The following is a 24,333-nucleotide window of genomic DNA, read 5'->3' on the forward strand; positions in this document are numbered from 1 at the left end:
GAGAGAGAGAGAGAGAGAGAGAGTGAGAGAGAGAGAGAGCTACACACATACATATGCATGTGCATGTGTTTTATTATTAGGGTTTATTTCTTTGAGAAGTATAGCATTATTCTCATTATTCTAGTCACGAGAACACAATCATAAGATCTGTTGTAAATTTAAGTAGGCTTTGACTGAAGCATATCTAACTGTTACACATAAGTCTGCAGAACATAGCATACCCATTCTATTCTTGATGAATTCAGTAGACTTGCTTTATGATACTTGTGGGGAGAAATAAGGAGAATTCAAAGGGCAGCCCACAAGTGTCACATTCCTTTACACACAAGTGGAAACTGGTCACAGTGTCTAATTCATGTCCACAAGATAAGAATCCACCGTCAACAGTGTGTTGGAGGGGCCAGTGACTACAAGAACAGGCGCCCCTTATGTCTGCTAACCTCCTACTAAAGGGAGAGAGAGGGAGAAAGAGAGAACATTTTCAAATGAACAAGACAACAAATGAGCCAAGCACAATGTAGAGAGCGCCATGCTTCAGAAACTTAAAGTAGGTGGAGAGAGAGATAAAGAAGAGTGTGGCAGAATCTTGAATGTCCTTCAATTCTATAAGTCTAAAAGTGTATACTGAACATGTGTGTACATATTTGCTGTCTGTGAGCTGCATTGCTGCCAGATTGGGTCTCTAAGCTTTCTAAAATGATACCACTTTTTTCCTAAAAGTGCACTCACCTAATGCCAGTTCTTTACACTGCCTCTCCATGAAAGGATTTTTTGATGATTATAATCATACATTACAGCCCAGTGGCTGCCACTGTTACCAGGCAGCATACTAATCAGCTTAATGAGATATTATACAATATTTTGTTGACCAAAGCAGAACCACGGTTATTGTTTCTGAGGGTTTGATCCCTGCAAGCAGCCAGGAAGTGTGGAGATAGATGTTTATACCTCTCCATCTGGAGAACAGATGGATCTGCATAAAACCAATGTTATTCTTTTTTTAAATTATTTATTCACTGATGTTACACATATGGAATGAAAACACTTTCCATGATAAGACAACATGGTCTGAAAATCTAGATACATTGTATTTCAGTAGCTTTACACCAATCCAAGACTACAACATGATTCTATGTCAAGCAGTAGGTAGAACCAGTGGAACAAAGTTACTGCTACCTTACTGAGTGTGTACTTTTCTATATCTACTTCTTTCAGTGGTGTATAATCCAGTGCATTGCAAACCATTTCAACAAATGTTGTTTCAAATGTTATTTTCTACATCCTGGAAACTGTGAAAGAGATAGGTAGAGAGAAGACAGACAGAGAGAGAGCTGGGGAAATACAAAGACGCAGAGGGAGAGCAAAGTGATTCACATCAAATGTAATACGGCTCTTTAATGGAATATTGCGCCAAGACAAGTGTCGTGGCACCAAGATAAGAATGTTGTGTTTCCTGGAGTAACCCCTTGGTTTTAAGTGCTATTGTTAATATCATAATTGTAGTATTGCGGTGGCTTTCTGACAATGCAGTTGCTCCATTTCATTAAGGCGTGTAATTGGAGGAATTCTGATAGGATGGGCACAAGTAGCTTAATTATACACTGCTCACTGTGTTTACACAGTAATTATTACATCCAAAATGGTTTTACATTTTGAAAAAGTTCTAAGGAGTCACAGCATCCCTCCAGGCCCTCGGTGCTGACAATCCATGTTGTGCTTTGTGCATCAAAGACAATAAATTTTATTTCCCTGTACCGGGCGATGCTCCACAGGTGTTATTTCCCCAAATTAAGTAACACATTAGTCCTGAACATGTGGTTGGATAATCAACACCCACTCTGGCATTGTATCTTTAAAATGCAATGTTTTTTTCATTTATTTGTTTTTTTCTTATCAGTACTGAAACTTTCACTACGTTAAAACAGATCAAATTCAGCAATTTAATTGTTTCTAATATTGTTCCTTCTATATGTCTGATTTGTTCAACAGGATGGAGGACTCTAGTTTGTGTCTTGGTGTATCGTCAGTGGTACCTGACGCCGATGCCCATCTGAGCAGCGCAGTGTTAAATGGCCGTTATCCAATCAGTCAAAAGCTTCACCAGCTCACTGCCCAGCTAGGACACGCCTTTCCGGACCTTCATCGCCCACAACAGATTCCCGAAGAAAAAGCAGCAACACCTTTGGATGAGAAGACACACCACGCAGCCCTGGCCAGTCAGCCTATCAGCAGTCAGATGGCCCTGCTAGCCAATCAGCTCAATCGAGACATTGATGCAGGGGCACTAAGTGGGTTGAACGGGCGAGTTGACCTGCAGCAGTTTCTTAATGGGCAGAACTTGGGCATCATGTCCCAGATGAATGATATCGAAGATGATGCACGCAAGAATAGGAAGTATCCCTGTCCATTGTGTGGTAAGCGCTTCCGTTTTAACAGCATCCTGTCACTGCACATGCGTACACACACAGGAGAGAAGCCATTCAAGTGTCCCTACTGTGACCACAGAGCAGCTCAAAAGGGCAACTTGAAGATCCATCTCCGCACCCACAAACTGGGGAATCTTGGTAAGGGCCGTGGTCGTGTCCGAGAGGAGAACAGGCTGCTGCATGAACTTGAGGAGAGGGCCATCCTGAGGGATAAGCAAATGAGAGGAAGTGGTAGTCTCCTTCAGACAGCCCAAACACCCCATCTGGGTCTCAATAGCAGCTCAAACACCCATCAACAGCAATTGGGTTCAGCTTGTGGCCCCCCTCCACCTTCTGGTCTTGCCACTCCAGACCCAATATCCCAACCTTCTTCTTCACCCAAGCCGGCTGGCACCCAGGATGAACAGTCCCTTAACCCAACTACAGGCTTCCGTTGTACCTTCTGCAAAGGGAAGTTCAAGAAGCGTGAGGAGCTGGACCGCCACATCCGCATACTCCACAAGCCCTACAAATGCACTCTATGTGAATTTGCTGCTTCTCATGAAGAGGAACTGATAAGTCATGTGGAGAAGGCCCACATCACAGCCGAGAGCACACAGGGCCAGGGTGTTGGTGGATCTGGTGGCACGCAAGTGGCCACTGAATTTCGTTGTGATGTGTGTGGCCAGGTATTCAGCCAAGCTTGGTTCCTCAAGGGCCACATGCGAAAACACAAGGACTCCTTTGAACACTGCTGCCAAATCTGCGGCCGGCGCTTCAAGGAACCCTGGTTTCTCAAGAATCATATGAAGGTGCATCTGAACAAGCTGGCCATCAAGAGCAAGCCACCCCAGCCCAGTGAGCAGGACATGGCCGCTGTCAATAGCATGAGCAATCTGGCTCAGGAAGCTCATGCCAACCTTTATTCCCGCTACATCTCCTGTCTTCAGGGAGGCTTCCTTTCACCAGACAAGCAAGGCATGAGTGAGCAGCACCAGATGTTGGCCAAAGCAGGGATAGCCATGAAGGAAAAGGAGATGTTAGGGAAGCTGCTAGGACCAATGGCAGGAGGTATGGGCCATGGGCTGGGTGAAAATGAGAAGCGCTCAATCCTTGGTTGTCTCAGCCTCGTACCCCCACTCAAGTCAAGTTGCATGGAGCGCCTCCAGGCAGCTGCAAAAGTGGCAGAGATGGACTCACTCAATAGCTACCAAGCCTGGCAGATAATGGCTCGTGGCATGGCTATGGACAGGGCTTTCATGCCGAAGGATCAGCAGCAGCACCAGCATCATATACCCCCAGGGCAAGAAGATGAGATTGGTGGTGCAGGAGCTTTGGCATCCTTCTCAAAAGATAAACAAGACTACTCCTTGATTGCTTCCAGTGATTGCTCCAAGCAGAAGCAGCTCTCTGAGGCCTTGCAGGGATCGAAGCCCTCCAGTGGAGCCATGATGTCCATGAAAGAGGATGGAAGAGGCTTTGATAGTAATCGTGACCTAATGTCTCACCATGGTAGTGCCGAGGCTCCTGGAGCGTTGGCTGGCTTGGGAATCCCAAATATTGATTACAGCCTTTCAAGTCTGTCCAGCCTGAAGGACAAGCCCTCAGAGTGCCCTGACTGTGGCCGGGTCTTCAGAACCTACCATCAAATGGTAGTCCACTCCCGAATCCATGGTAAAGACAGGAGAGGCATTGAGGAAGCACTTCAGCAAGGTCTGGATGAACGCCGTGGATCAGCCAGTGACCCTGAGTCCCAGTCCATCAGCCGCTCCACCACTCCTGGTTCATCCAATGTGACAGAAGAGAGCGGAGCTGGAGGAGGACAGTCCCAGACAGGAAGCATCCAGGATGACAGCCCACATCCCTCCTCACCTTCCTCAGGTAAGAGAACAAATTGAAGAATTCTAACCTTGATTTTTTTTATCTGAGTTTTATAAAGTGCTCAAAACTTCAGTTAATGACGTTCATTCAAGAATGATGTTCATTCATTTACTTCAGTGTTACTCACTTACTGCCATTCTAGCCACGTAGTTTCCCACAAGACTCACTATAATTGTATGGATGTGTGTATATATCAATGAACTGAGTCCCTCTCTTCAAAATAGAACCCCCAAAAGTTCTGAAATAAATGTGTGTGTGTGTGTGTATATCTATCTATATCTATCTATATATATATATATATATATATATATTTAATATCCCCACACAATCACACATCTTCACAGACTGGTTTGCATATAGATGATACTTCACAGACACACAAACACAAACACATGCACAGACAAAGTTCTGATCCAAATGGGAATCTGAAGTTGTTTTTTCTCTCTCTCTTCAAAGCCACCAGACATTGAAAAAACAGAATGAATAACTAAATAAATTACATAAGGAATAAGGAAGTTGCAGGTCATGCACATTGATCAGTTCAAATGTCTGTATGCTTGTCATACAATAACACAAACTAGCTGATACAGGCAGCGATTGGCCAGCAACTCTCATGTCCTTCAAGGAAAATACAGTTTTTGTCAAAGGCATCTGATGGCTTTGAATGCAGTGATATAACAAGTTTAGTTTCCTGCTGTAAAGCCCTATCTGATAGCAAAGTTAAGCAACGAGCAATGCTAAAATACATTTCACACCTGACCTCTTCCACAGCAGTATATCGCTTAGCTTCTGTGTCAGTCCTCCTGTCTGTTTCGCCACACTGTGGGCATGCTGATCACCATCTACAGTAGGTATTACACTGGCTATGGATAAGTACTCAATGCAATCCCATATAAAACAAACAGCAGAACAAAACCTTTAAACCTAGGAATACTCCAGAGAACTCAATTCAGAAGGAGACCTGCTTCACCATTGCATCTTCATTTGCAGTTTAGCAGTATAGATCCCTGTGGAACATGAGTAAAGACTGGGAGCATAGGGACGAACTCATTTTAACCACAGTGATTAATAAATGTCTTTAATAAACACGTTGGAGACAAGCAAACCCCTCCTTTCTCCCTACCCAGCAAACACAGGCCGGCCCGGGCTAGATAAGTGTATGTTTAGTGGGATTAAGGGAGACTCATTGCTAATGATTACACAAGTTTTTAAAGGTAACTTTTGGTTGCTCCTCAGGGCACTATGCTAGCGTTAAGAAGCGTGTGCAGTAATTAGGTCACGAATATGCGATAATCAGTCGGTTTAAGCTAACAAGACACTAATTAAAGATATACATATAAAGCAGGTCAAAAAAATTAGTGAACTTCATTTGCAAAGCGAGGATGTGCTTTTAAGTCTTTTGAGAAAAAATATAAATATATATAAATATAAATCAGAGTGGCTTAGCTTAAGGCTGTAAGCAACTTAATTCCACCAGTGGAGACAAAATTGTTTATTTATTCACAGAGGCATGAAGTCCTTATCATGCCCGTGTAGTGTGATGGGTTTGAACATGGGACAGGCTATGTTTATTTTAATCTAAGAAATAATAACAGACAACCCCCCACCCCAATTAGGAATTAATGAAAATGAGAGTGAGATAAAAACCTATTTTCTTTATAGAGACTATTAAACATAACACTTTCTCAACAGGGTGGGGGTGTAGCGGATGTAATTATCTTCTGAATTTTAATGCTGGAAGTTTCTCCCTTCATATCGCTCTCTCTCCCTCTCTCTCAGTCTCCTTTGACTCAAGCACTTTGAATCTGATGGGTAAAGCTTGTGGCATTTCAAGAACTTAAGAGGTACTGTATACCAAATAAACAAATAAACACATTGAAATATTAAGTGAGAAATAAAACTGATAGTATTTACTACCAAGTGGTAGCAAAGAACAATGGATTGCATTAGATTTACTTGAGTGGTTAAATCTTGCCTTCGGGGCACCACCTTTGGAGAAGGAGGGTAGGATTAAAGACAGAAATATAAGTAGAGAAATAAATTAAAATAGCGCATCTGCAACCTTGCTAGTTTCCGCAAGGCCTTAATGCCGCTGTTTGTGGGTACGTGTGGTTTGTGTATGGGTTGTGTCTCTCACCCTTTGCCCAGTGCTCAGTCAGATGCATTGGCAGTATGCAGGCTTTTTGTCACACTGCCACTGTCGTATCTGAAAGGCTGTCCTTACATTGTTGTTGCCGAGCTTTGTGAGTGTGTGTGCCAAAATAGGATCTCAAACAATAGCTTACTGCTACAGTGCACGGCAAAGGAAGAAATTAAATGTGTAAAGAAGAATAGCATAAAATGATTAAGGATGCCCTGATATGAATAGATTGGAATGCAGTTTTATTGAAGCTACATTTCAAAAGTAAACATATTTGACATTGAAATGTTAACAGTGCTTCTTGTGCCACTTCCTGTTTTTTAATCAGGAGTAGCAAAACTTGACTTGTCGTTCTTCACAACTTACACAATGTGAATCACATTTGGAGCTCAGGGACTCTCAAATTAGAAGCTTTGATGTGTGAGAAAAATGTGTCTGAGTCTCATGTGGAGAAAGGTGTCATGCTTCTCCTCTGCATAAATGTTTGTTATGTGTGTGTGTGTGCGTGTGCATGTGTGTGCGTGTGCATATGTGTGTGTGGTTGGGGGTGCTTTATAGTATGTATGCATATCATTCTCTTCTGTAGTGAGCAGGACGTGGCTACTGCACCATTATATTTATCTTAATATCTCAGGTTTTAAAAGGAGAGCTTGTAATTCTCTCCCAGTCAGTCTACCTGCAAGCATGTTCTTGTGTATGTGTGAGCCTCTGGCCCACCACAGCAATTTTGAGTTAAACTTAAATTATAGTAATCAACAATAACATCTCAACTGTGAAAGAAGGTCAGCTCTGGCACTTTTGTCTTTGAGACGGCACTTGTTTAAAAGCAATGAGTGGAAAAAAAAGGAGAAGCGAGGAAGAAAAAGAGCAGAAAAACAAAGGCCTTTGTCAGATATGTCCTTTAAAGACCTTCCTTTAAAAACATAGCTCTACACCTAACCTTGAGCATGTTTTTTATTGAATTTTTTTTAAAGAAAACAAAGAGGTAATTACATATATGCCCATCACTATCTCTTTTTTGTGAGGTTACCCTTGGATTGACTTCACATCATTGTTTTCTGTGATGATCAGGCCTCAGAGAAGCTGTTTTGGGAGAAAACACAGCAGTCATGTTAGGAAGGCTAATCAACAGGTTGGCCTGACGTCAGTGTCAGTGGAAGTTATCTTCTCCTACATGGTAATGCTACCAAAAGCATTTCCTCCTATTTTTGTCTGTTACATGTAAATAAACCACCATAGAAAATTTGCATTTAGCACAATAGCGTCATCCCATTTTGCTGCCACATTATAGGCAAAATGCAGCTGAATCTGTAAAAATTGGCTTTACTGCATGCCTATAAGGCCTAAAGCGGCAAAAGTCCTCCTTGAATGTATCTCCACAACCTTCCCACTACCCCTAAAACCCACTCCCACCTCTTTGCTCCTGGCTGTTAAAGACTATACACTCCCTCTGGCTCTTTCTTTCTCTTTCTCTCTCTCCAGAGAATCCCCCATGTCTACATTTTTTTTTTTTTTTTTTGCGTTTTAACATGGCAGGGATTAGCCTGCATATCCCTGGTCTTACCACGGCTCAAACAAGCAGGCAAAATGCTTGCTCCATACAAATTGAAATTGGATTTGCCAACTTGACGCCTTAGGTTATAAAGCGTGGATATTCATCTAATTGCGACAGTACAATGGGGGCGTAATTACACATGCAGACAAACTGTTACAGTGTAATTACTGTGTCATTAAAACAGGAATAAAGTAGAGTTGAACAAGGTCCAGACTAGTATGAATACAAATAGTGACAAACCTGATCTAGCTAGCTATTTGCAGCTAGTATTATTCAAGGCATTGCCAAAACTGTTCATAAAAAAGAGGAATACCTTTTTAACTGTCTATGACTTTCCTTGATGTAGATCAAGTATAGCCAGAATGCTAAATAGAATTTTTTATATTTTTTTTTAGGAGCATTTGAGCATTTTAGGCAGTACATCTTTGCAGAGGTTAGCACTGCTACCTTACAGCAAGAGCGTCCTGGAGTTTGCTGGGTGTTTTGTCTTTATTCCACATTTTGTAGTCATTAAAGTTGGATTATCTGGTAACTCTAAATTAGCCGTAGGTGTCAGTGGGTATCAGTCTCTATGTGTCAGCCCTAACTGGTGACCTTTATATGGTGTAACCCGTCTTTCTCTCACTATCAGCTGAGATTGCACCCAGCCAACTGTGATATAGGAGAATATGCTGTAACCAACAATTAAATAGATGCAAAGAAAAGTTCTATCACTACATTTCATATAAATCAATATTACTGTGCAAAAAAGTCTGACATTCACTGCCATTCCTGACTATACATGCAGTTACAATCCATTATTCTTGTGCTGGAGTAAAACTATTAAGCCAATTTTTAAAAGTGTTGTTTGGTACCGTAGAAACTAAAATCTAAGGTTTTTGATATATTCACTAGTGCAACTTTCCTAGTAAATAAGTAAATGATGAGGTTGCAGTTATTCTAAAGCTCGATTTATACTTCTGCATTGAATCTGCACCATTGGAATGGCATAGCCGAATGTGGCAATTTGTTGTGTTTGCTGTTTGCGTGACATATTCACTTGCACAAAAACAATACTTCATCAATAGCATTATTACATAATATGTAATAAGTTGTAATTGTATATGGCTTCCTCATGGTAGACTAATAACTATTGTACCAATGTAGCTATATACCACTTTCTTGTTTTCATTGCTCCATTGATCCATTTATAGACTCATCTGGGGCCTCATTTATAAAGCTTGCATACGCACAAAACAGGGCTAGAAAGTGGCGTACACCACTTTCTCCGCAAAGGTTGCGATTTATAAAAACAAACTTGGCGTGAGAATGTGCGCACCGGTGCGCCAACTTTGATGCTTGCTTAAGCACATTTTGGAGACAGAGGGAACGGCAGTGCCGGAGGGTGAAGTGGTGAATTGAAACCAGATTGATCTCAAACCTTTATTGTCGTCACATATTAGACTTGTAGAGCCGGATAATCATAAACCCTCATTGTTGTAGATGTTCATATAGTGTGCCATTCGGCCTACGACTGTATTTGCAGAACTATGTTCATATATCAACAGGGCCGGTCCACATCTGGGCCAGTGCACTGGTCTTCATTAAATAGTTTTGTTTACCGAGCACCTAGCACTCGTATAGCTCATCGGGTTATGCAGGTGACCCATTTGCAGAGACTGGTCTCTGATGCAGCGGCCCGGGCTTGATTCCTGCCCGCGGCCCTTTTATACATGTCTTCCCCCTACTCTTCTCCCCATTTTCTGTCACTCTTCACTGCAACTATCACAGTAAAAAGGCAAAAACAAGTAAATTATTTTGTTTATTTATCCATATGCGGCCGAATGGGATGAGCGTCCAACCATTAATCAGCCCTGTACAGGCATGCAGGCCCACATGCGTCACACCACAACCACACTCAGTGTAGGGAAAAGACTGCAGGCCGGCGCTGCGTAAAATGCCGTGGATCAGCAGCTTATTTATATCCAGATACATTCATGAGTTACTTTGCATTGACCATTCATGGTAAAATGTGGGTGTGTTGTGGGCGGGATGTGAGGTGGATCCACCTGCGCAATCTTCCAGCTGGTGTGTGATTATAAAGGGGAAATTGCGTGCAGCTGTGCTTACGCACAGTTTTATAAATCAGGGGCGAAGTGCATACGCCCATTTCGGATTTTCGGCATACGCAAACTTTAGTATGGATCCTACGCAATGTTTTATAAATGAGGCCCCTGGTCCTTAAGTCTTCTCTCTTTCTTGTGTTGCAGCAATTTCAATAGAAGCAGCCCTCTAGTTGTAGCTAGTATTAGCTCTAATTCCATCATGAAGAAACTCAACAGAGAGGCATAGAAACCTCACCATTAGCTAATTTTTTGGTGGCATGTATAAGTGTTCACAATGGTGTAAGGCCACTTGCGTAGGCGAAAACATGGTCTGTGCAGATTCAACGCAGGAGTATAAATCAGTCCTGAGGCTTACAGTGCCACTGATGGTCTTGGGCCTCTACTCAGATACTTGCCAAATTGCATACACATAACAATCTAGATTAAAAAATATTTTAATTTGGCAAAATATCCTGTAGCCGGGGCTGCACTGAATACACTGAGCCTCAGCTGGTGGAGTCGGAGATATATATTATTTGAAAAAGTCCAGTCAAAATTTCTATTGGAAGGGGAGCTTGGCAATCCACACAGTCTGATCAACTCATTAAATCCGGGTTGTGAGCCAGTGAATTAGTTACAAACTAAGAGAATAGGTAAATACAAGTCAAGAACAAAGAAACAATCTTTCTGTCTTATCTAGATTAGGTGATTATCCTAGTGGATGTTCTAAGCTATAAATGAATTACAAAAGAAGCGCGTGTCCAAATAAAAACACTCCTTGTCTCTTTGTAGTTATGTACAGGGCTTGATTACCACCTGGACAAAGTACATAACTGTCCCAGCCTCGGTAGTCCATGTTCACTGTGGGGTGTCTATATTTTGCCATGTGGCAGTTGCAATTTTTATGGAGTATTTGCAGTATAAAGCCTAATAGTGTGACTACTGCCTTTCAAAAGGAGATTCAAGAGGAACAATACCTCAATGTATTTACTATTTGAAATAATATCAGATCTGCATAGCGGAATATTTCTAAATGAATTTTTGTTCATTATAATCAGCAGAAACGACACATGGCAAACCTGGAGCTGGGCAATACTACAGTATCAGACAACTGGTTTGGTTTGTGGGGCTTTCGGCAAAAATGAATTAAGGGAATGGGTTGTGAAAGGGCGCAACTTGCACCCCCAGAGGATTATTCCAACCATGTTATTTCCATAATTGAACAGATATAAAACAAAATGGTCATATATTTAAGAACAGATTAAACCTGACGCTTGACCAAGTACTTGAACGGAAAAAAAAACGGAGCAAAAAACTACAACTGAATTTTGAGCAAATTAACAGAGCGTAAAGCCAATTCGTTGTCAAAAGTCAGCCACATTGAGCTTATGATATCTCACTATGAAAAGCCAGAATAACTTACATATACCTCGTAACTGTATGCTACATTGCTTCTACATCGCCCAACCAACACTTTGAAACGAGGCCAGTACGTGAATGTGCGCACCAGAATATATGTGTGTAAAACTATGTGCACAAAAAATAATAAATTGCGTTTCCCTTTTTTTTCCCATTTCTCTCGTCTGCGCAAATTACTTTGTCTTTGTAATTGACATCCGTTCCTCTACTACTTCCCTCCTCACACTGTTCTTCTTTTCTCTATAATCAGAGAACTCAGTGGTTACAAAACCTGAGCTTTCTACCCCCCACTCATTTGAAGAAGTCTGGCCTGTCATATCTGTATTTTTTATGTGTCACTAAACTTAAATAGACAGTCATTGTGTTACAGACACATTCATTCCCTGAGCTGTATTTTTGTACAGTAGGTCAGGACTCTGGTGTCTGGTAAATGATAAAAGTTCTATTCAAACGCACTAATTGTCAGTGTGCTGCTCTGATTGACATGTCTCGGATAAATGCAGACTTAGTATTTTTGTACACGCTTGCACAATATAAAAGGCCAATTTATTTCTCTGTTCTTCTTTCTCTTTTTCCTTGCACAGTTCATTTGATTTCTTTCTTCCTTTTTTTTTTTTTTTTGCTCTCTGCCTCTCTCCCCTACCCCATCTCTCAGACTCAATTTGTAAATATTACCCATGGTGGGAATTAGCCCAGGCTTTTTAGATATTTAAAAATTTCAATTGTATTCCAACGAGCGTGTTTGATCGAGGGAAGGACTGTGCGACTCGGTTTGCTCCTCAGTATTCCTGGGTGGCTATCAGTGGCTAGCCTTGTCCTTATGAAACATTTATCAGCCCGTTTTATGTCTTAATGATCACGTTAGGATTCCCCGCTTGGTTATGAAGCCAGGACAGAAAAAAAATGGACTGTTGAGACAGGGAAAGAGAAGAGATGAAAAAATTACATGGGCAATCCAGAAGGGAGAGAGAGTGGAGTGAAAAAAGGGAAGGAGAGATGACAGGGCAACAGATTCCTCAGTAAACAGCGTTGCATTATGCCATTCACTCTTTTCAACTCCAAATCTTTGCCAAAACATAGCTTACCTTTCCCCTGGAATAAGCTTACTTGGCTCACTCACACACACACACACACACACACACACACACACACAGAGACACACACACACACACACACACACACACACCTCCTCCTTCTTCTTCTGTCTTCCCCATTTCTGTTTTATGTTTTTATAATTAAAACATAATATTTATCTTTCCACAACAGAAGGCTGCCTTACACTGTCAGGTAGACTGTTTGCATATTAATATTCTTAATACATCAACAAGCTATCTCCTCTAGTGTCAAAACTGAGCAAGAATAGAGAAAGAGAAGCTGACTCACAAATACAGCTCTTTACTACAGTTTTGAAATGCGGGAGAAACTTAACTTGATTGACCATGCAAGAGAAGAGCCTCAAAGTGAGGGTGGTGGGGAGGGGGCCCTAAAAAGGAAGGCAGCCAAGAAAGATAGACAAAAATTAACATCACAGTTCCAACTCGTGCTCATAGTGGAGCCGCGCTCGCCTCGTCTCCGCATTAAGATGCGTATACAACTGCACAACTTGAGAGTAAATAAACATTTGCCCTTCCGTCAGTGAAAACTAAAAAAACGAAACGACACTGGCTAAAAAAAGTTTCTCTTCTTTGATTGTTTATGTGTGTGCTTAACAGAGGGTTGGAGGGATGGAGGGGAGGGCAAAGTTGAATGAGGGTGAATGCCAAGTTCCTTTTTCTCTCCGTCTGGTGACAGCTGTCTGACTCCGTCAATGTGGGATTCCTGTGAAATGAGGCAGGGCTCTCAGTCAGGGAATGCAAATGATGGCACTGGATGGTGGAGCGGCAGTATTAGGGTATGGAGTGGGTGGCGGTGGGTGAGGGGAGCTTTGTTTGAACAAGTTAACTTGGGCATGATTGGGTTTCCTCCTGTGTGTGAAAAAGCAGAAGAATACATTGACCTTTGCCTTATTAAAAATGGAGGGCCAGCCATGTGATACCATGACTGAGGAATCTCTCGCTTGCTCTTTTTTCCCTCACCCTGCCCACTTTTTCCCCTCTTTCTCTTCTTCTCTTTCTTTCTTTCTTTCTTTCTTTCTTTCTCCCCCACTTTGTCATTCTCTAATTTTGCTGCACCAGTCTCCCTCCTCCTCTTCCTCCTTCCTCCCCTCCTCCTTCCCCTCTCAGTCTCCTCCTCTTAACCCCACTGACAGGTCACATAAAAAGACTTTTGTGTCAACATCAGGGTGCTGACATGAGAGCAAAAAGCTACATGAAAAATGACTTCTTTTTTTCCCCCTTAGCTGTAACTATCTCCTCATCGTAAAAGAAGGGAGACGGGGTAAAAGAAAAGAAGGGAGAGAAGGAGACGGGAAAAATGGAGAAAGAGAGGGAGAGGCAAAAAGTGAGAGAGGAATTAAGTCCAGAGATTAAGATCTCTGAGCTTTCGTTTTTTTTTTTTTTTTCACTCTCTCCCCCTGCCACATTCCAATTGTTCTTAAAATATTTGGCAATGTCAATTAGTAAGTGAGCAGAGCTAGCTGATGAACACAATTTTCCAGGCGACTGAGCACCCTATTGTTGTGGAGCGAACAGCAGATTTCTGAGGTCATTATCATTCCCTGTTAGCCGTGCCCAGCTGCTCTCCTCTTGGCTCCAGCCAAACTCAGCTCTCCTCTCTCCTTTTTCCCCTCTCGCTCTTATACATCATCTCTCTCTCTCTCCCCTTCCTCACCCTCACCCCACCCTGCACCCTTCGCCCCCACACCCCCGCCCCACCCTCCCTGCACCGTGTTCACCAGTTCAGAGCTGGTTGATAGCAGGCAGCAACAGGGGACCTTCACAACAAGAGGAGGGATGGGAGGAGATGGCGGGCGGAAAGAAAGGAAGAGCGAGTGAGATGGATGTAAAGCAAGAGTAGCGGGATACAGTAAAGGCAAATGGGTGGGAGGAGGAGGTGGAGGGGGTAAGGGAGGAGAGCAACAGCAACAAACAGAGAGGGGCATAGGGAAAGCAGCATGGAGGAGTGGGCAAGCTCAGATCAGGTGGCGACTGAACACAAGAGGGAGCATGAAAGAGGTGAAAGAGGAAGGCAGGATAGAGAGAAAAAGAGAAGTCTGTTAAAGTGGTGAACACATTAAGAATCATAGAAGGAGCAGATAAAAGGTCAGTGTTTCCAAATAAAAGCATTTGTTTCAAAGGGAAAGCCAAATGGGCTGATAGTGACACGAACAGTAACATGTGGTGTTGCGTTTTACCCTCTTGTGCAGTACTCAATGTAAGCTGATGGGTTTTGCAATCTGAGTGATTTAAAACACTTTGTCTGGAATGCAGAGAAAAGTTGGCATAAACAGTGTTTTTGTATCGAGAAAGTTCATTAACCCATAACATTCTTTCAAAGAAAGACATTATCTTCTCAAATTACCTCAATTAAAAACATCATGCAGTGTTACATTTAAAGCTATTTTCATTAAAGGGAAATGCCCTGCATACATATTGCTGCACCTTCGAGCGCAGAGAATATCAAGCAAGATGAGACTTATTAATTATTTTTTTAAAACAAACAAGCAAAAAAATGCCTGCCTGCTGTTACAGTTTTGTTCAAAAGAATTGAGTTCTCTTTCAAACCATCCAGGTATCTGCATCTAAACATCCAAAGGCGTCTTTCTTTCTTTTTTTGTGTTTAAGAAATGATGAAAGATCCCTTTGTGCAAAAGTACAAAAAAAAGTAGAGAAGGAAGAATATCAAAAATCTCAGACTTTTTTTTTTAGTACTTTCTGTCGGTTGTACATCTTAATGTGTTCCCAGAGGCCTATTCACCCTCCTTCTCGTCATCCTCGTCTTTTCTCCTCCTTACTGTACCCCTGCCACTACCTCCACCACAAACCCACCCACGGGTGCCCTCCCCCCTTTCATCTCCCACACCGACATCTCTTTGACAGGAGATTTACATCTTGGGAAGCAGGACACTTATATATATATATACATATACATACACATACATATTTCCATTTTTTCATTTAATACAACACACCAGCACTTGCACCAAAAGGTGATAAAACTAACTAACTGCTTATACATTTTTTTTTTTAAAAAAAGGCGAATTCTACTAAATTCCTGAAGCAAAATCAGCAGGTCTTAGGTTTTAGACTGCTTGATACACGGTCAGTTCAACCTCTCATATCTCTTTTCTCTTTTCTGTCGCTTAACCTGTAGAAAGTTTGCTTAAGTTAACACTGGCTGGTAGTGGGTTCTTCCGAGTGTGTGTGTGTGTGTGTGTGTGTGTGTGTGTGTGTGTGTGTGTGTGTGTGTGTGTGTGTGTGTGTGTGTGTGTGTGTGTGTGTGTGTGTGTGTGTGTGTGTGTTCTTGTACTTGCTACATGGTGAGGACCATTTTCTGCATTTAACTATCAAAGTGAGGACATTTTTACAAAGTGAGGACATTTTGGCCGGTCCTCACTTTGAAACAGCCATGTTTGAGGGTGAAGACTTGTTTTTAGAGAACAGGTATGAATTGAGGTTTGGTTAGGGTTAGGGTAAGGATTAAGTTTAGGCAATCAGTTGTGATGGTTAAGGTTAGGGTAAGGCTCTAGGAAATGCATTACGCCTATGGATGTCCTCACTAAGATAGAAGTACAAACATGTGTGTGTGTGTGTGTGTGTGTGTGTGTGTGTGTGTGTGTGCGCGTGTGTTACAGAAAGAGAGAGGAGGAGGAAGAGAGAGAGAGGAAGAGTGAGAGTGAAAAAGGGTGAGCGGCATCAAAGCGTTGCTCTCAGCTGCAGCTGCCAAGCTTCCTCGTCCCCAGTTAGCAGCCATCCAGCTGTCAGGCTGCGCGAAGAGGAAGAGAGGGGGGAAATCTCTCACCAGCCATATGGTCCCCAGTTCTGTCAGAGACACTCCACGCTCCGTGGGCAAATGGCAAACTCATATATCTAATCAACACTCTTAATATCCAGACCTGAGACCAAGGATATTTTCACAGTCTTGCCTTTCAACAACATGGCAAAGGGGAGCTATAAGGGATATGACCAGGCACTTAGGATATGTGTCAGTTGTGTTATGTGAGCTTTACCAAGCACCACACACAGGTTACAGAGGAGAACTGTGTATATGTATGTATGACTGCTTATGCTGATCTTAAAGGCTCAGCAATGTGTTCATGTTCCTCACTCTGACTGTGACTCTTAGCCTCGAGCTCATTGGCTCCGACTGAAGATGCAATTTTAGAAAAAAATATAAATTAACATAAATATAGTTTGTAAAAAACAAACAAAAAAACCCCTAATAATTTTCTAAAACAGCTGGGCACTGTAGCTTATAGCAACCATTGCTCCAACAGGAAAGAATCGGGCATTTGTTGGGCTATTGTCAGCAGCAGATTAATACACTAGCTTTGTTAAACTAGCAAGCATTTATGGCAGCAGGTGGGGCACAATATTGTTGAAACATTTCATATTTTTTATGTATCTTAGGAGGGTAAATTAATTGTTTTTGATTGTATTCATTTAATTATTTTACTTGATGTTCACAGTGACAGAAATGTAAAATTTTCCCTCCAGTTGTTTACTGTTTTATTATATGACATGACGATTCAAACTGACCTAGTCTCATGCAGTCTTCCCAAACCACACCAGTTTGCTACACATTTATCTGGTCTTCTCCCATCTGAAACAATATCAGTAATATGTGCAGTGGATTGACTTGAACCCTCCTTTTAGCTGAGCAGAAGCTGTTAGCTTTAGAATTGCTAGCCCCAGAGAGAATGGGCTTGAATGTGGCTTTGTGTTGTATCTGATAGCGGGATGCTACACCTGCTCATCTAATCCTGGCAGGCCTCTGCCGCTAGTTTCTCCGGCTGCAGAGTAACATGTGCCTTATGGCACAGCAAGCCGCACTGAATCACGAGGAGGTTTGTTGGTATTACAGTGACAACGCTGTGTAAAGCTTGGAAACAACCAGTGCCCCCTCCTTGTTGGGACTGAAAAGTGTGAACCCCTCCCCAGTTTCTTTTTCAAACAGCAGACAGCTATTAGTGTATGGATGGAGCATGTAACATGGGCTAGAGGTAGTGGATGTGGAAATTGGCATGCGTGGGAAAGCAAGCTATACAGAGACAATGACAGAGACAGTGAGTGATGTGGAGGAAAGAGACTGCGTGAGAAGGAGAAGCGGAGAGAGATTAAAATAGAAATCAGGAGATTTGGATTGGGGGCGGTGGGGGAAAGAGGGGAAGAAGGGGGCTGATCCAAGTCCCACAAATCTTTGCTCAACCCAACAACCTGAAGCAGAGGCCATTAAAAGCAGGGAGAGCTGGGTGAGATATCAACCTAGATGGATATGGTGACAGCAATGGTTTGGAGGGATGGTAACTTTAATGGCCCCACTGGGTTTTTAATGAGTGTTGTGCCCCAAACAAAATGAGCTAATTAGTGTTATCATCCATATATCAGACCCTACACACACCCATGCGTTCTTAGGAAGACACATACACACTGTGCTGTACATACTCGCAAAAAGTCTGCTCAAACAATCCAGAGCTTTTTTTTTCCTGCTTGTTTTACATGGTACTCTTCCGTACATCAACTTGATAATATTGAGTTCCCCTCAAAGGACAACATTTAATCATCACTGATTCACTCCATTCCTCTTTGAATTTGATTATGTCGACCTATGCAGCCACACTCTGTCACAGAGCTATTTCATCCTGAAGTGAGCCGCCCCCCCACCTCTTCCTCCTATAAAAAAAACGCACTTTCCAACCCATAAGGCCGTGCCCTGTTTGCACGACAAGCGATTATGTCTACACTGGTTTAAAATCAGGATAACAATGCCATGAACGGGCATTTGGAGAAACAGAAAAGGGCTCAAGCCAATATCCTGGCATTTGGACTCAAGCTGCTGTTACCTGCGCGTAAGCCGCGTGTTTGTCACGCCATCGCCTCTGGTTGACCACACTACCCCGCCAACCCCCCACTTTATTTCTCTTGCACTAAGCCTATTATAAAATCAATAAACAATTGAGCTTTTTTCCAGTCCTTTTAAATCTTTTTCTCCTCTATATATCCTCTGAGATGAAGGGGAAGCATGCAAGCGGCAGTGTGGAAAGCGCGGAGGGAGGAAAAAAAACAGTGAAAGGAAAAAAAGAAGCAACAAAAGCAGCTCAGTAACCCATCCTTCCTTCTTTGCTTTGTGTCTGCTTCTCCGTTTCATCGACCTGGTTCTGACCCTCAGTTATGTCATTTACGCTTAAACCTGGTCATGGGAAATTGTACATTTAATGCACAATTTCATGATCAGATATTTGTAATTTGTATTTTGACCCCCATGCCAGCGCTTCACCTTCTTTTGTTTCTTCATATCACTTCTCAAGTTGCCGTGGTTAAAAGAAAGCTCCAGGGAATGATTGGGGGATTTTTAATTGTCACATTCTTGAAATGTAATAACCCTTGAGCTGATAAAAATCAACAAACACCAACTCTGATAGCTGATTCTCAGATTAGGCATCAAAAAATGTGGCGTTTACAGATTTTAATTCCCTTTGTCAGTTTAAACTCATATTTCAAACTCAGCCGTGGGGAGATGACAACTTCTTTTGATTCTTCCAGTCGCAGAGAAGTTGGAAATTAGAATGTCTGCAGCTAGGCCAACCCTATTTTCTATTTCTCCCTCGTTTTCCAACTTCTCAGTTTGTTTACTCTTCTTGGAGAGCGGGTACAGTAATTATCAGTGATCAAAAACAGCGCAGGTTTTTCTGCTGATACTTTTGATTTATGCATGACATTGTGTGTCGCCACATCATCAGTCACATAGAAAGCAAGCAATTTGTGGAAAATGAGCTTTTGCCTAACATACTTTTGTAAATCCACTGTAGACACGATACAGTATATTCCATAGATAGCGAGTAAAAGTAATTATCTTTGATACAACAGCTGCAGATGATGACATATTGTCACACCGGTGACTTTTATTGTAAGATAATGCAGACTGATTAAACAGTTTTGCTATGCTCATTCTGTTTTTTTAGGCATCAGGTTTAAACTCATCCGCCATGCCTGCTGTATGCTGTCCAGTGGCCGCACTTTTGACTGCAACAGATTTCAGCAAGCTGTTGATTGTGTCATCTTGGACTTTATTCTTCTAGCTAGCCTTCTTGGCTGACCCTCCCTTGAACATGCCTGCTATTGGCTGACCCTCTGTTTAACCAAGTTATCATTGGCCAGGAACCCCACCCCCACTGCCTTGAGCCAAGCCTTGATTGGATGATCTCTGGAAAGGATGGTCTAAATGAGTATCGATGTGGACTATCGTGGTCAATTGTCCACGCTATTCCATTTGGTCCTCAGAGACAGGGCTCGCAATGTGCCCAGAGTGTGTCGATGCTGGACGAGCATTTGGCTGGCTCGGTCCTATTCCCAGGGTTTGTCCCCCACAGAGACCCTGTGTGGGCCGCTGGTGGTGACAGTGCTTCAGGCAGCATGGTGTGGCCATGTGTGTCACATCCCCCCTTGTCATCCACCAGACGGAGGGCTGTATCATGGCTATCGTCCTTTCACACTTGGATGATGCTTGTTCGCCTCCGAGTTTGACAGTGACTTGCCTTAGTGACAGTTCCCATCAGAACCAGCTTTCTTATCCACCTGGTTCAAAAGGTCTGTGTGCTGAAGATTGGCAGGCGCTTTTATTTTCCCCTCTCCCACTGCTGTCATGTGTTTATTTCACTGGTCTGTATATGTTTCTATCAGCTTGTCTTTTGTTATGGCATGTTAGCCATCCTTGTCCGATCATGATATGCATGTAGAAGTCCCTGTACAGATAGCAGGCAACTCCGGTCTCTGTTTGCAGGGCCTCCTGCCATCGTAACACATCCCTATTCAACAGGAGAGCTGGAGAGAAAGAAAGCCACTCTGTAAGCATCCATGGTCCCTCCCTTTACTCCCTGTGTTTTGCTCCTTCTTTCGCTTATTTCCACTGGGAGGAACACTGACCTCATTTGTGAGGACAATAACCCCCTTGACTTTGGGGATTAAGACATGAAACCTTTGTGGATTAATTAGGTTCAGAGCTGAATTCATTTTGTCGCCATGGAAAGAAAAGAGAGAAAGAGGAAAGAGGAGGATATGGGTTATAGGCTCTATTATGAATTTGCTATTTGTCCAGATAGGTGTATTAAAAACAAATGCTGGCGCTCATCACATTTAAATCCTCCAGCAGAATGGAACCACATTAGTTCACTTGGAAAAGTATTAGAATGGGAAGTAACAGTAACACAAACTATGAAATCACAGCAAGCATTACAGAGTGTTGCACAGCAGTGCAGACTTCAAACCGGGGCTTTGCAAGCACGGAAACAATGTTCACTGAGCTTAACTATTTGGCAAGATTACACATGGTGAATAAGGTTTGCTGGACTATGTCAGTCAATTTTATAGAGTTCTTATTATCTTATTTTATTCTTATGTGTGTTTTTAATTGATCTTATCTAGTTTATAGTTCACTCCACCACAGCATACACTTTTGCTAATCTGATCTGTGAAACATTTTGAACTGCACTGACCTGTATGAAAGGTTGCCACACAAATAATGTTTGATTGACTAACTGACAGATCTTCAATCTGCAATACACAGGAGCCTGAATTTGCTTATTCATGCCCCTAGATGTACCCTTGAGCTTGTCACACAAAATGTTGCAAGTTGCAGCCCTGACAATGCTACAGGAATCGCATAATCTCAGTTGTCTTGGTAACAAAGCAAAGTGTTTGTTTTCCAAGATACAGTGCAATTGCAATTTAGACAGTTTACACCTATTGTGTGTACGGGTGTGTTTTTTTTTTTTTTTTTTAGTCTGGAGCATATGTTATTTGAATGTATCTTTGGCTCGCAAAAGTGGCTGTTTGTTAGACGTTCTGTTTACAAAATAACAAAGGTGTTTATTTCACCAAAGGCATAACGGAAGATGTGTTAAAGTGTTTTTCATGTCATCTTGTGCTTGTTGTAAATAAAAGCGACTGTTGTCTTATTACAGTAACACCTTCTAAATGCGACAGCCCCAGGTATAGCTCCCTTATGGACCAAGTGTTGAACATGTGCTTGATGAGATGCCTTCCTCACTTTCATTTACAGCTCCACTAATGAACCCAAGTCCCGTCATCTCTACTGACTCCCTTATATTTTTTGCATCTGCCCTCAAGTTAGCATTTCCGAATGTCCCACACAGTGAGCATATGTTTATGCTGATGATAAGGTTGTTACAGCAAATGAAGTTTCTTATCCGCTCAGTGTTGGCATGTAAAGCATAAACCTCTATGTGAGGATCTTAGAAGAAATCATTCCCAGACCTAGATTAGGCCTTGAATTCTCTTGCATAGTACATATGGAGATCTAGATCTTCCTAAATCAGAAACCTCTTAAACAAAGGGTTTTACTGGAGCACACACTTTTTCAAGGGCATTCCGACAGGCTTTGTACGTGTTGAGAACATCACAAGTGATGTTTCGACAGCTGTACTTCTATCTTTCAACTAAGCCAACACGTTCACTGAATTTTCCTTCACCAAATGTACTAATCGGGGACACAGAGGCTCCCAAGTTAAGGATTTCTGGAAAGTTCAGTGTAGCCACATTTAGCCTGTGGGACTCCATCTAGCTGCCAGAAGTTAGCGCCTTCCCTCCTGAGAACACAGGTTTATCCTGGGCTTTCACAGAGAGACACTCACATTTTCTCCAATGGTCCTCCCCATTCCTTCTATCCTCTGTCTTAAGACATGGAGCTAAGTCGGGGCTAAGCCACAAACCACCCTCATGGGAGGACGGATCGACCAAATGCCACCTCTCCTGGCAGGGCTCGGAGGTAAGGTGTAATTGTGCCGTTGCAGTACTCTCAGAGCCAGAATTTCCTATTAGACACAGAGATGAGGTGTGGATTTTAGCGAACAGGATGGGAAAGCTGTTTTGGTCAATCCTCCCTCTTTCTCAGTATCATAGTCCTTTTAGCTCATGTTCTCTGTCTCTTTTGTTCCCCTTCTCTCCCTTCCTGATCCTTGAGCCCACCCCATATTTCACATTTTTACCTGTTTCGCTGGTACTTGACAAGACAGGATTTTGTCTTTTGTCTTCCCTGGCATTGCCTTTTTTCATCTTTTGGAGAGAAGGGCAAAAAGAGGATGAGGGATTGAAAGTTTGTGGAGGAAAGTTTTTGGAGGACGTTTCTGGATTATGTTCACAAGGCACAAGCTGCTCACAGTGTGAACATGGCACGTTGTCAATGAGATCTATTTCCATGACGATTATTTTTATACTCCAACAATCAGGGAGCCGACAGCACAGTACCACAGGAGGAAAAAAAAAAAAGTCCTTCTTCCAATTCGATACACACTCTGTAACATTTTAGCAGTAAATAATAACAAAGCCGTGAGGGAAAATATAATGACAAGATATCAACCTTCTTTTCTGGCGTCACAAATTCCCATTGTAGCTCAACTAAGTGTCCTGTTGAGTTGTCAAGTGTAAGTGCACCAAACCTCAGGCTGCGCACATCTTCTGATCAGATGCTCTCCACTGTTCAGTGTTGCGGTAAATGCAACATCTGATGGCTTTCTGAAATCCAGCATGTTGGACAGGTGAGATGCTGCAGCGAGCATCACTTTTGAGATGTGAGTTAGCACCATGTCACCCTTCCCCATCTGTACGCTTTCAAGATTGTATGTTCGGTGTGTGCGCTCGTGTGTGTGTGTGTGTGTGTGTTCGCATGTTTCAGGGTGTCAGAAGTAATTCAGACTGGTGTTATACACTGTGTGTCCAAGAATTGTATTAAAAACTCTTGTTAAAAAAAAAGAACATTTGTGCAGTCTATCAAGAATATGGCAACTAAACAACAGATTTGGAATTCACTGCTATATTCAGTGTCACTATTTGACTTGGTGTTTGGCAGACTAAAACAGGGTGCAGATTGAGAGACAGTGTCACAGGGAGAAGGAAATGTCTTGCCTCCTTCATCTGCCATTTAGATTGCCTCCATTTATTGCTCTCCTAAACTTTTTTTTTCTTTTATTCAAACCTGAAAGAAATGATCAGTCATATTCACCTCCTGCTTTACATAAAGCCAGTGACAACTGACAGGCTGTGTCAGATATATCAGTACATTTCAGTGCGTGTACGACTCCTCTCCCAATGTCTTGCGTGCTCAGTGGGCTGCTGGAGGGCTTTCTGTTAGACAGAAGGGCTCGGCTGCAGAGTGGGGTGAGAGCCAGGCATCTTGATGATTTTTTCGGGGTGCATCACCATCTCTCTGGAAGTGCCAAGTATGCACCAAGGCCATGCCATTCACTGTAGAGAGTGTGTGATAGGGGCACGCCATCTTCTATCTCTTCCAGGCATCTCATAGTTTCTAAAACGAAGATGAATCTGGTTGCCACATTAAAGACAAATGCTGTGATTTCTGCTAGCAATAAAATTGTAATTCAGTGAAGCTGTAATGAATGCAGTGAAATGGTTGTCTAGTGAAACATTTTGTGAACTCGATTAGAGGTGCTAAACCATTTATTTGTGAAGTCTGTTATTGCAGACATAATTTGTGGTGGCAGCACAGTTTACCTAATTTTATTTATGTATTCCCTTGGTCAATGTTGTTTCTAAATGAATGTGAGATTTTTGTCTTATTATCGTGCGCTATCGCTATGATTTTACAAAAAAAATGAAGAAAAAAAATCGAGCCACATGCAACTGTCTGCTGTGTATTAACTAATCCATTCAGTTTACTGTTTCCATGAATACTAGTCAAATAAAAAACATCCATAGTAAGCGCAAATTAAACTGTCTG

General features: G+C 42.2%; 1 protein-coding gene across 5 annotated transcripts in view; it reads left to right on the forward strand.

Moving 5' to 3' along the window:
* Window positions 1-24,333, forward strand: part of znf536 (zinc finger protein 536) — a 237,376-nt gene that overhangs the window by 110,457 nt on the left and 102,586 nt on the right. For all 5 annotated transcript variants that reach the window (XM_051941512.1, XM_022191829.2, XM_051941522.1 and 2 more), the window contains exon 5: window positions 1,990-4,286. In XM_051941512.1, the coding sequence (XP_051797472.1) occupies window positions 1,991-4,286 (2,296 nt within the window). In that variant the 5' untranslated portion in view covers window position 1,990. The remainder of the gene's footprint in view (window positions 1-1,989; window positions 4,287-24,333) is intronic.

The sequence above is a fragment of the Acanthochromis polyacanthus genome, chromosome 2 (assembly GCF_021347895.1).
Source record: "Acanthochromis polyacanthus isolate Apoly-LR-REF ecotype Palm Island chromosome 2, KAUST_Apoly_ChrSc, whole genome shotgun sequence".
Lineage (NCBI taxonomy): Eukaryota > Metazoa > Chordata > Actinopteri > Pomacentridae > Acanthochromis > Acanthochromis polyacanthus.